Raw genomic sequence first — 14,069 nt, 5'->3', positions numbered from 1 at the left:
ATGGCCGTAATTAGAGTTGTTTTGGTCGAGGAAAACTATCTGAGGTCCAATTAGTGAGACGTAAAAGTCATTAGGGAAATTCAGTGTCAAAAGTGAAAGAACTCTCGCTCCGAATACGACCTTGGGCGGAATAATAAAGCGCGCCGAACGGACCAGAGCCGTTGCCGCTGCAATAACCACAAGCTGAAGAAAGTTACATAACACACCAGAGACCTAGTTTTCGTACGAATCGCCTAGGCTCGACCAACCACCGATGAAACTGGTCCACTATCTAATCTGACTGTTTTCTGTTAGAAAACAAAACAAATCCTTGTTTTAATGCACCATACTTTACATAATATCAACAATTCTTCGCAAAACCACTATTCATTTACCGTACAGTTATTCTATTTTATAGTAATTACAGCTTTTCAGGTTATTTTCTGCTTTTCTCTCCCCATTTGATTATTTAATTAGTTAACTACAATCATCTGATCAATAAATTCGCATTACGAAATAAGGAAAAATCCTTGAAAGTAATCCTAAAAATCACTAAATATAATACAAAAATCAAATCACACTTATTAACTTAACCAGTACACTTGTCAATAATTTCTCAATGTGCTCGTTTAACAATAAAAATTAAATAAATGTTAGAATTACACAGAATTACTGAAAAATGAATGTTAGAATAAAAAAAACTTAATTATAAATGAAGCTAATCACTATCAAATATTCACAAACGATGACAGTATATGTTATAATTCATTAAAATGTTTATTTAATTTTCCATCAATACAAATTTTGTATTGATAAACTTGTATATTTTTTAATTATTACTAGAAATTAAATGGGAAAATATTTAATATGACTTAGTAATTACACATTTTTTAATTGTATGTATCCTCGTGTACTTTTCTAATAAACAAAAAATATATATTAGATAAATTGTCATGATGTTGATACAAATAGGTGCAAAGTTGAATGACAAGCGTAAAACATCATACTTTTTATATAATTTTTTAGGTAGATATAATGCGCTAAATTAATATCATTCGATGTGTAAATAAGCAATAGGTTCGTTACCTTGTCTGTAGATATTCATCCATCATTAACATCATTTTGCGTCCAAAATATATGAAACTGTCGACACTTGAAGGACCGTTTCGGACGCGGACAAGGTGAACGACATCCGCTAAACCCTTGATGGCGTCTTTTATTATAAAATTATAATCAAATTATAATCTATGTACCAATACGAAAGCAATCTGTCCGGATAAATACATACAAATTCGTCAAAGATGTAATCTCGATATAATGATTGTGAAGGTGAAAAACACCCGATCGAAATTTAAGCGGAAAGTATCATTTTTATTATATTGTTACATTATCATTTCTTTATTTAAAAGAGAATTGTGTTCTTCGTTAATGGTTCGTATTGTTCGAATCGTTAATGGAGAAAATTAATTTAAGTTATGATCGACGTCTGAAACCAATTTTGGTATACACTGTTCCCAAAGTGTGCTTGTATTTTACGAATAACTCAACAGACATTTTCATTCAGAGAATCAAATGGGACAAATAAATATTTAATCATAAATATTTCGAGCCATGTCCCATATTCTGCCTGTTGTGTTCATTTCCGAATCAGAATTCGAATTGTGTTAGATATATCAATTAAGCTATTTTAAATATATTAGTCATACAAATAAAAACGTTCCTTACTGACGACTGAGTTTTATTGATTTTATTCATTAAAAGCAGCAGAACTTTAATTCTTTTTCACTGTTCGTCTGCGACTCTTCCTGACCATTCGCCTGCTGCTCATCAACCTGGGGAGGATCCTGGCCGTCTTCTGCAATGACAGACGTCGTCTCTTCTGCGACATCGACCTTTTCCTCGACGGACTTCTCAGTCTTCTCTTTTTTTGACTCTGTTCTTCCATCGGTCGTGGTTTATCTAGTTCCTGCAACTTGATCCTGCTCTCTTCCAATTGCGACTTGAGCGTATCATTCTGCTTTAGGAGGATATTATAGCGACTTTCCAGACGGGAGATTTTGTGATTGATCTCGGCAAAGGACGAGTCCGCTTTCCGTTTCACCTCCTTAAGGAGCCGGATAATTTTGCAACAGTCGGACATGGTGACTAGTCAAGAGATAATTTTCCTGTTGATCACTATTTATTGATTTAAAGACTTGTACGGTAATGACAGATGCAAGGAATGACAGCAGCGGGTGGTAATATTGTAAAAAATAACTTTATTTTTGTGACGGTTTCATAAATTAGATTTGACAAACTATTTTAATTACAATTATGTTTCAATTAGTTCTTCTTCATCCAGAAGAATATTGATTGGTGTAATTTAAAAGTCAAGCATTTCTTTCTATCGTAATCAAAAATCAGATCAATACTGTCAGTAAAAATGCTTTATTTATCATGAAATGCTACTTATTTAGTAAAAATAAATTTGTATTTACTTTTAGACCAAGTGGAATGCACTAGTTGGTGAGTGGGTAATAGATTGCATAGAAAGACTGCATTGAAGGTTGATAATGTTCGCGTTTTACAGAAAGTCTCTTCCATTAAGTTGATTAGATAATTGTGGGAGGTATTAAGCGATTTCTTTGAACTAACCGCATTGATTATTATAACAAAGAGAAGACTTGAAGTTAATCGAAGGTATAAGAGATCAGGATTGTTGGTTATATTCATCAAGGCCATAACAGTGCGATCAAAATTTGACGCCATCGTTTAATGTTAGTAAAAAAGAATGAATAAAAATAATGTGTTCATAATGATGGATAACCATAAGACGTAAATTTTAAAAAAATGACAATGCATTAGGAGCAAAAATGTTTGGCTTTTTTAATGAATGAGCTAAAAACGAGTAAACAAATAAAAGGCGGTCAAAGATCACATAAGAATTCAATTAAGATATTGTAGGTAGAAGCAGTACCGGATTAACCAATAAGAAAATTAAGCAATTGTTTAGAGCATCGCATCATGGAGGCGTCAGAAACAACAGCAAAAAAAATTGCTAGCACACGAAATATAAAGGGTGTTTGAAAATTCGCGTATTTTAAATTGACTAGAACGTTGACGTAACCTCGTTATCTAATATTCGTTAAAGACCGATACTAGTTTACTTATGGATTGGGGAACCTACAGACGGGGATTTCTTACGGCATCAAGTAGTCTTAATTTGGCACTTGAAGAAAAACGAGGAGAGACAAGCTAATGAAATTATTGAATAAGTCAAGCAAAATATCGACAGTGCTGGTATAGGTACAACAGTCTAGGCATTGAATACTTAACTGATTTGAAACATTTATAAAACACAAACCTAGCTATAAAAATAAGCAGAATATATGAATTCTTTATAAGGGGGCATAAAAAACATGACTTATAGAATTAATGCCCGCGATGATCTGTTGAAATACAATGGAACCAAAGCATCTGTAAAACGTGTCATTACCGGTGGTGAAAAATGGATCACGTATAATAATAGAGTGTCAGTTAAGAATTGAAGATAAGAGATGGTCAAATGTTGTCTTTCAAAGTAATTTTTTTCATGTAAATTTACGCGCATTAATTAATTGTTTTAATCGATGACCTTTTGTCGCCTTTCTGGAGTTATTAGGGAGACGCTACTTATTTACTTGAAATCTATTCACAGGATGCCATCAAAATATAATATAGAGAAAAAAATGTAGATTTGTTGTTGTAAATTACAATATCTACCTTATGTAATTCGTATATTTATATCTCAACTAAATTAAATGTCCTCAAATCATAACGGTCTTGGCGTAAAAAGGTAAACTTCTTATTTGACATCGTTCAATACCGTCTGAAAATTGTAAATATCAAGACGACAACCAAGTTCTTATCACAAATGTTTGGAAGTAGCAAATGAGTGAAAATGAGTCAAATCTATTATCGAAATATTCGCCATTTAATTCATTAAAATAATTTCGGTACGAAACAACTTTTCTTCAATATCATTCCTGTTCGAAAGAACCCTGCTCAGGGACCAGTATGAGTGGGGGCTTAGCACGCATCGGGTACCATAGAACGTCGTTACCATATTAGCGAAAATTCAACGAGCACCAGAGCAGTAATCTCTCCAGTTAGCCGAATCCATTCACAAGCTCGCGTGGTGGTAGATCTCATCGAACGTTAGTGATTGGGCTTCATCAGCATCGAAATCGCACGGTGTCTAGTGACGTGAGAGACGGTCCTACGGCCATGGATGCCTTTAGGAATATTTTCGATAACGAACAAAAATTTTGGCTGAATATTTCTCAATACCCTAACACGACAGTCAAGGTAAATACACTCTGAATATATTAAAATTCTTCGTTTTCTTTAAAAAGTCAAAAACATCAATTATTCATATCGTAGATGTTCCATATTTTTGTCGAATATCGAACTTGGCCTACTAAATTTTTTAATACTTCTAATTATCGAAAAATTTGAGTTCAGAAAAAGTCTCATTTATTTTTTTCACGCCAAAACTTCAAAATTATATGTATATTTTAATTAAAAATAAATACATTTAATAATAAAATAAATGTAATAATACTATGTGATAAATTGTTTTGATATTTTAATCTAAATTAACATAGATAAAAGTGAAAAGGAAATTATACTTTTTTTAGAATTAATTTATATTTACCCAAATTATAATAAATGTTGAAGTTCAAGCATTTTTTCAAGATACTTATTAACATTTTGGTAACGTAAGTAATAAAATGATTATCATTTTCAAAAATATCAATTAATATAATATTTTAAAAATAAGAACCATTGGGATTATATTCTCGAACAAGAGCAAATTAAAAAAATTCCTAATAAAAACCAGTTAGCCTTGTTCTGTTTGTTAATTTTAAATGATCTTCAGTTATTAGTTTTAGTATCTCAGCAGTCGTTGTATATTTTTGTTATTTATTTGACAAAAATATAATTTTTCATCAATTACGTGCTTGGATCATTAAATATTATGAAACCTGTTTTGAGCTTGTTATAAACATTACCATTTAAATATGTTAATAGATGACCTAACCAATTATAAATTGAAATATTCCGGTTAAAATTAATGATGTTTGGTAGCTTTGAATAGAAGGATGATTTTCTACTATTTTCACTGAAAAACACAAGTATTTGTGTTTTAAATCTCGTTGAAAACGAAGATCAACCTTCACTATTACGGCAGTTGTTGAAACTGGGTCAATTATACACTTTCTGTTACGCCGGCAGGCAAATTTGAAGAAAAAACTGAATGAAATCAAAATAGGTTTAGATAATTTGATACATGACTAACAAACAGTAAAAACGTCAATACCAACACATAAAGTACAGTATATGAAAAAAAACGTGCATATTTCGTAAATATGCTTTATCCCCACTTGTGATGCTATAATAAAATATTATATAAAACATTTAAACATATAAAATAAGTTATGATAACTGACATATATAATCGAAGATAAATACCAAAATTAACAACCAAAATATAATTATGATATTTAGTTTTTTATAATGGGAGTCAAATATAAATCGAAAGTATAATCAATTTAAAACTTTTCTTTATATTTAATTAAGTAAAAGAAAAACAGAAAATAAAATATATATGAAATAAATTTTAAGATTGTAATTATTTATGAGCCAACAGAAAAACGGCAAAGTTACAGTTTATTCCATTTATTTATTCTAAAAATATTTTTAACATGGTGCTTAATTTTAACACTTAAATCTCCAAAGTGTTAATATTTTAAACAAATAAAATTTCAACATATCATTAAAAAAACTATATACCGCACAAAGGGTACCATATATTATAAAAAATAAATGCCATTTTTATTTGAAACTTTAATTTTTATGTTCATCCCACACCGACTGATTGCAAAATCGAATAAAAAAGACGATCGGTTACGAGCATGGCCAACTTACATAAACATCCGTAATCAACTGATTTGTCGCTATTATATACTTTTTGTTATTATTTTTCGTTTTGTGTTTCTTCTCACTGATTGGTGTGGTAACTGTTGCCGCTCTACTACTCCCGTATCAATATCCTAAACCTACTAAATTATGCGCGCTCATTATTTTATTGTTCTAAACTTTTTAAATTTAATAATAATTGGCGATGATTTCGACAACATCAACGCTGAAACTGAAAATAGGCCTTCGCTTCGTAGAAGTGCTTTCCTTTATTGCCATCAAGGATACCAACATGTCGTAATTGCAACAAATACCATAGGAAATAGTAAAATATAATTTATGTGTACTTTTGCGTAATTAATGAAGCACAAGCATGTTTGACATTGAAAAATCACACAAGAACATTTTTTGCAATTACGCTGAACCCTGAAATATTTAAGAAAAATAGCACTCAATGCTTAAACCAATTCTTATAGTCAATCGTTGTAATATAAAAAAAACTAGCTAAACAATATTGATATTTTACGATATGGTAATGTGAAAAGTACATTTTTCATATAGTACGAACACAAATATTACGGAAATATTATTTTTATGGTATTTTTATGAAAAAAAACGTTGCTAGTCACAAGTATTCAGAACAATAACAACAAACAAATCAATTAAATTATTCTAAGGTTATGTTCATTACTTGTTGATTTATCTAGATAAAACAAAATTCTAACTTATATAAAGTTATATTTTCAAAATTACGTTCAATAAGACACTAAAGTTTATTAGTTTATTTAAAAACAACTACAACTAGAACAATACACACTAGAAGAATACATCAATTAAGCTAGAATTGTTAGGTAAAGTTTGAATGTAATATTACATAGACAATTCTCTACACCATTATTTATTTTTGTCCTTGTATAACTGTTGGGAGGATCATCGGTTCACTTTTGAAGACTGATTTTTTCCTTCTAAGGAATAACATTTTTGGTATCGTGCAAAATTCCCCTTTAAATATAGGAAAATGCTTTTTGTGACAATTGCAATTACGAATATAAGTTATTTTCAAGATTCTTATGATATTTTTTACTTAAACTTTAGGAGACAGATTATTTTAATACACAGAATATTTAAGAGCAAGCGACCTTTGCCTTAACTAAAACTCCTGAAAATACGACTGTTGAAAACCCGTCCACATTTGAGTGTCATTATACTACTAGATACGTAAATTGCTCAATGTGGCATAATGCTGAGTTGACGCACCGGAGATCGACCAAGGCTAGAGGCAGGTTGATGACATGATTTTTCCTTTTAGACACCGTCATCTCACGTTGATGAAATCTCCTAACACGGTTTCCAAATATACGAGTATGTTGACAGTCCGAACCAATCACCATTACCAATCAAATAATTAAAGCATGAAAAAAAGAAAACAATTATTCGAACAATTTTTAAATTAATAAATGCGTGACGTAAATTCAAATTAAACAAGAAATACAGAATAATAATTAATATACGATGAATATTTTTAAAAAATAATTCCCAACGTGTATCTATTATTAATGATCGCAAAGATGTGTATCATTTTTCATTTGCCGTCTTCAACAACTAGTTAAATTAATAGATACTTAAAATAAATGAACAATTATTAAGAATTAAATTAACTGCTACATAAACTATCTGACAGATAACTCAACTAATCTAATTACAAAACAACCACTTTTAAGATGTTTCACTAAAACTACTGAAACTTTTAAACTTTCAAAGCAGAAATATTCCATTGGACCGATCGAAAATATTGACTTAAAGTGTCGTCTTTCCGATGAACATCTAGTGGTGTCGATTTTTTGTTATATGCAAATGATGTAATCCATCAGAAAATACTTCTTCTCTTCAACATTCATTTATCAAATATGGAGAATGTGCTAGATGTCCAGACTTGAAATTTCAAGGTGTACACGATAACAACTGTCTAGAGTTAGTATGATTCTTGTTTCTTGGCTTAAAGATTCAAAAGATGACCGTGAATGAGCCAGTCTTAATGTCGATACGTTTGTTGACATAAAGCCGCGCAATATTTATTTATCAATTGTCACCATTTAACAACTGATACATTATTGCGTAACAATAGACACAGTAACAATTTTACACAGTATTTTCGTAAGTCAGTAATAAATAAATTAATCTGTCAATAAACCAGTACAAATCAAATTAGTTATTTATTAAGTATTTACGATTATGTATAAGTATGACATATTTTTTCACAAGTTTTGAACCGAGTTATTTGTTATATCTTTATATAAAACAAATAGATTGTTCCTAGAAGGACATGGTAATAATCTGACTTAAGTGAAGCAAACTATTGGATGGATTGGATGTAAATGAAATGGAAAGGGCAGACCGAAACTAAATCATCTCGAGAGATCGTTATAAATTAAAATTAATCCGTTTGAAAAACATACGTACATTTAATGTCAAACACACAAGTGCGTTTTTTTTCGGTCAAATTTTCAAAATCCATCTAAAGATACACGGAAATGTTTAAATGATTAAGTTTCACCGCATCCACCGTATTCATTAAGCATTGTTCCTAACGATTTCTGAGACGATGACCCATGGCCTAATTTATAACTTAACAACACTTAAGCCAAAAACCATATGATTGACATAATTCGTTGTATTTCAACAACAATTGTTATTGAAAAATCGATATTACTAGTAATAATTAGTCCAATCAAATATATATGTTACTGCATTTATACATTTAAATATAATAATAAATTAGAAAATAATTATTCCGAATTCAATATCAGTTTCTCAATTATTGTATTTTCGTTTTCCAGGATATACCATTTTTGGCGAGGGTTTTGGCTGAACGATACACCGATGTCTATCATTACACTTTGGACCAGATGGGAGGTACGATTTCAAGCGATCTCGTGATTGTCGCATCTAAACACCGATTTTTTACTTTCAGATCCCAGAACTGCCAACTGGCCGTTAATGGAGAGTCCCATTCCCACAGTGTTAATGGTGCTGACCTACTTGTATGTGATTCTGTGGATGGGACCACGGATGATGGCGAATAGGAAACCATTTAAATTAAAAAACGTGCTGATTATTTATAACGGAGCTCAAGTCCTCCTGAGTCTCTACATGATGTATGAGGTATATAAAAATCCTAACCAACTGATCTTAATTCATTATAAATACTACTTACCATTCTTCAAACGAGAACAGGGCAAATTTAGTCGTGATCTGTGCCGGAAATGCTAGTAGTAAGTTCGAGAAAAATATGCTCCATTGCCATCAATCATTAATAGCATGACAAACAATACATAACTTTTGTGTCCGTTCGATGCTGAAATGCCAAAGACGAGACGAAAGTTACGAAGCCTGAACGGAACTTGTTAAGGTGAAAGTGCAATGAACTTGAAAAACATTCTTGCTGCAACGGTACGGTAATCGGTCACTATATAAATCTAATTTACTTCGTAGTACGAGACTCGATGTAAACGAAACTTTAATAGATACCTTGACTACGGTTCGAAAACTATTGTGGATTAGAATGATGCATCAGAGCATGTTACCTAACGCATATTATCAAGAATATAATTAATTGTATTAACATGATCAAAAAATAATAAGCATTTTAAATTTAATTCATTGCATTAAATTCTGCTTCAAAAGTGATTTTCAGCCTTCTAGAAACTCGACCTGCTACAAAAAGAAGTCATTTTATCTCTATCAAGAGCGAGTTTAAAAAAAGTGTGGAGGACCATGCAGTCACCTTTCAATTTCTATGATGTACTGATCAAAAGCAAACCGTATCATCCAAATTAAGAATTTTAGATTTTTAACATCAGCATTTTCATCAACTTATTGTTATTGTTCAATCAACTGATCAAGAGAGCTTGATAATTGAGCGAGTCTTCTAATGCCAAAAAACTCATTTTTTTAATAAAGAGCGTCATATACTCCTGATTTTCTGCACAGCACTCTACTCATATGATTTTCTCCTATTCGCCCGATTTAACTGCGTTCATCTTCTCTCGACACCAAAAACTCAAAAACCGTTTCGGTAGATATCGTTTTGAGTCAACTGAGGTGTTTCGCTTGGACTTTTAGGGACTATTTTAAAAATCTAATTGAACAAGTGCTTCAAAAACTCGCAAAACGTTGGCCATGCATTTATAGCATTCTATTCAATGTGTTTCACGTTGATTTGGCAATAATTTATAAATTTTAGCAGTTGGCATGTTTTAAAAAAAATTTGGAGAAACAATTTGCGGTTATTCAGCCGAAATTATATTATATGCCTCAACATCGCTTTTAACTCAAGCATGAAAAGCGATTATGAGGTAAATAAAGAGATTATATTCAAAAAATTAAAGTAAAAATAATTCATTAAAAGTATTATAAGTTTATCATCTGGTGAATGAAATTGTTTTTGTTTGAATAGGCTCATGGACTACTAAATTATACAGACGAGTAGCACGTACCGTTGTGGAAAACGATTCGAGTGCTCTCTCATTATCAAGGACGTACGTTGCTCTTGCGAAGGACGCGTTCGCGTGCCGAACGATTATGTAACAGATTTTAATTGGCTCTTGAGCAAATGCGATCGTGTAGCAAGTGAAATCTACCGACTAAGGTTACTAGGTTACGATCAGTTTCTCTGTCATGGGCTCGCTTTTAAACGTAAATAATAACATTTACTACTTGAATTTTGATGATAACTAAGATGTTATAATTATATCATGTATAATGGCTAAAATTTCATTCTTCTGATCTCCCGACTTTAGAAGGAATCAAGAATGTTCGTTCAAACCATGTGTTTGAAATAAATAATTGTTTCATGATTCAAACCAAAATAAAAATATATTTAAGAGTTGTTTTAGATTTACGGATAGAGCTGATTACTTTGTTTTACAATGTTGCTTTGATATACCTATTTTTTTTCATCAATATTAATCAATCAGTTGTTTATAAAGTATAGTTTACCAAACATTAGCATACCAATTTTCGTTTGTGTCTTCCCAGTGGTCATAATATATTTCGTGTGTTACAATATTACTTAAAAATGTTCGCTCGTAAATCTGGGTCCAATCGTCTACCCATTGGTCAAGGTTCAGCGGTGAAAAACCCATTTTGAAAAGACCATCGCTACTGGCCTCTCTTAAAAACCATCCGTTGCGAACGTGTTAATTATAAATTAAAATTAAGCTCAGATCTCCTGACGACATTTTATGGTGTTGTTATTGAAATATTTTCTATATCTCGTTTGGGCAAACGGATATCTTTGAGGATAGGCATTTTTCTTCTTTTTGACAGAAACGCCTTAAAGGTCAACAACCTAGACTTGAACTTCAACGATATGACGAAAAAAACAGCTCACTATGTTAACGTTAATTTTATCATTATCTTATATAATTGAAATGATGTTTAAAAATTGATTTTATTTTGACCGTATAAATAAATCTTTTAGCATCTAGCCAGCGGGTGGCTTTGGGACTACAGCTACAAATGCCAGCCAGTGGATTATTCTACCAGTGCCAAAGCCATGAGGGTAAGTGTGTCTGCACTTCTTGGTGCACTTTTGATGGTAATTATTTTTTAGATGGTAAGGCTATGCTACGTGTACTATTTTTCCAAGTTAACGGAGTTCGTTGATACAATTTTCTTTGTCTTGAGAAAGAAAGATAGCCAAGTCAGTTTTCTGCATGTATACCACCACAGTTTGACGCCATTAGAGACCTGGTTCTTAGTTAGATTCATAGCAGGTAAGAATTACTGGCTACTACACCTTATCCATCGTTCAATCTAATTAATTATACATCACCACCGAAATTATGTAATTATCGTGTATAAAATTCACGTATATATTAAACCATAAGAGCAACAGATTAAATCATAGCAGCAATCAACAATCATCGCTAAATTCAGTGTATGATGTCAAGGCTCCAGAGTGAAAACATTTTGTATGCGCAATGAGTCTCTCTCTCTCTCCCTCAAGTTGAAATGTCAGTCATCTTTTTTAATTATTTTGTAATAACAACTTAATTTAAAAACAACAACTGGTTAAAACATCCTCTATCGACGTATATCACAATTAACTGTGGTTCATTCTTTCAAATGCACTCCATGGAAGAAAAAATAACGACACTATCATCGTGTTTTTTTTTTTACCAGAACCGCAGTTAATCAAAGAAATATCAAGTTTTACATTACTAAAGGCTATACGTGTTTCAACATCCATCGAACTAATGAGAGATTCCGTGTGGAGCTGTTTCCTAAGAATGGGTCAGTTCACCATATTAAACCTTGAACGACACAGCTTTGAAATTACTTTTTAATATAATGTTGTTGTCACAACATTTCATAAGATCTTGGAAAATAATGTCATTGATAAATATATTCGTTTGTTCTATTAATCACTAAGATATAACACTAGTAATAAATATTTATTTTTTTATAATAACGTAAAAAAATCAATCAATAATAAGTACTTGAATTTCTTATCAACTTATTCTAAAGTGAGCCCTAATTTAAATGAATAATCTCGTAAAATCCTAACAAAATAAATAATTATTGCAGTATATGACTGTTTCTCGTCTATACATATTCCACAACGAAATCGAAATGTTGTTCGTTGTGGCGAAAATTAGAACGGAGGAATTGGCTAATTGACGGGACTACCAACTTTGCGAGAAATTCCACTCCAAGCAACCAGTGCAGTTGTTTCTATGTTGCAATTTGGCGTACAAAAACCGATCTGGTTGCTTCATTTGTTAGAAAGTATTAACGAATTATAATCTTGCTTGTATAGATTGTAGTTTAACAGGAGTTATTAAATAATTACATGAAAAGTGTGACACATAATACATAGTTTTACTATATACTATATAATTATACGATATCTTGTTGCAGGCGGACACGGAACTTTTTCTAATCTAATCAACAACTTTGTTCACGTTATTTTATATTTCTATTACATGGTGGCCGCTATGGGACCGGAATATCACAAATATCTGTGGTGGAAAATCCATCTCACACATGCACAACTAGTAAGTATTCTTCGCTGTCATTTATATAGCAAACGTTAACAAAACTGTTCCAGATCCAGTTTGTACTTGTCTTTGTGCATTCAGCTCAACTTTTATGGACGGACTGTGGTTACCCTCAGTTCATGGGAGCTCTTCTGCTGGTTCACTCGACAATATTTTTCATTCTCTTTTCAAATTTCTACTATCAAACTTTCATTAAGCCGAAAAAACCTACAAAACCTACACTAAAAACCGAATAATCACTTCAAAAGATAGAAAGAAACTACTTTCACTGTACAAACAATGTTGATGTTTGTCTTGTATTGAACATTGTTGATTTACGGGCATACGGACTACGGACTCAAAAACCAAAGATGGCAGCACTGATGCCTGTAATTTGATATTGCTTTTTTCAAATATTGTTATAGTTAGTACTATTAATAAATTAAGGACAAATGCAACATTGTTTATTACAAAATTCTTACATAAAACGTACGTTGGTTTAAGTGATTCTGGTCTAATTACCGTTGCAATACCGAAACGGTGAATCTAACAAAGAAAAAAACCTAAATTGACATAATAAACAGGTGGGCAGTGGCGTGCAACCGACCAATTATGTTCAGACTGAGTAAAGCTGTTGGTCTTTTTCTTTGTTGACTTCTATCAAAAATGTTAAAAGTACCTTTTATTTTAAGTAGTTTATTGTTATATATATGAAAACTAGTCATAGTTTCGGGTTCTACGAGATACATGTACATTGTTTAGTATTTGTATATTACGTATAATAGGGATTTATTTTTAAAAAGTCATTATACAGAACTTGACGTTGTATAAAGTATTTAATCGTTAATATTAGGTGTAATATATTTAAGTAATCTTGCCGAAATAAAACAGACCACAACATCCTTAAAGTTTCCGTCCATAATTAATGTGAAAGTATTGTAAAACTACAATGAAATTGCCCAATAAGTCCTGTATTTGTGATTGATATAATATATCTAAATGTATGACACTTGTTCTTATTTATTAACACTGAATTTAGTATTTATAGATAACAAAATCGCATGTGTATTGAATTTCTGCCCAAGATTGGTTACATCTTGCAGCATT

At 31.4% G+C, this 14,069-nt stretch overlaps 1 protein-coding gene across 1 annotated transcript; it reads left to right on the top strand.

The window, feature by feature from the left end:
• Nucleotides 1–4,011: 4,011 nt before the first annotated feature.
• Nucleotides 4,012–13,971, top strand: LOC143199758 (very long chain fatty acid elongase AAEL008004). Its single transcript, XM_076409812.1, has 7 exons — nucleotides 4,012–4,305; nucleotides 8,757–8,832; nucleotides 8,891–9,081; nucleotides 11,402–11,482; nucleotides 11,534–11,696; nucleotides 12,844–12,980; nucleotides 13,034–13,971. Exons 1-7 carry the CDS (start codon nucleotides 4,225–4,227, stop codon nucleotides 13,217–13,219), a joined length of 915 nt encoding a protein of 304 aa, XP_076265927.1. The 5' UTR covers nucleotides 4,012–4,224; the 3' UTR covers nucleotides 13,220–13,971.
• Nucleotides 13,972–14,069: the final 98 nt, after the last annotated feature.

Source organism: Rhynchophorus ferrugineus, unplaced genomic scaffold, assembly GCF_030347505.1.
Source record: "Rhynchophorus ferrugineus isolate W39M unplaced genomic scaffold, kcgeb_rfMv2 rfM7, whole genome shotgun sequence".
Lineage (NCBI taxonomy): Eukaryota > Metazoa > Arthropoda > Insecta > Coleoptera > Curculionidae > Rhynchophorus > Rhynchophorus ferrugineus.
Note: the sequence above shows the minus strand (reverse complement) of the source record. Positions and strands in the feature narration are given on the sequence as shown.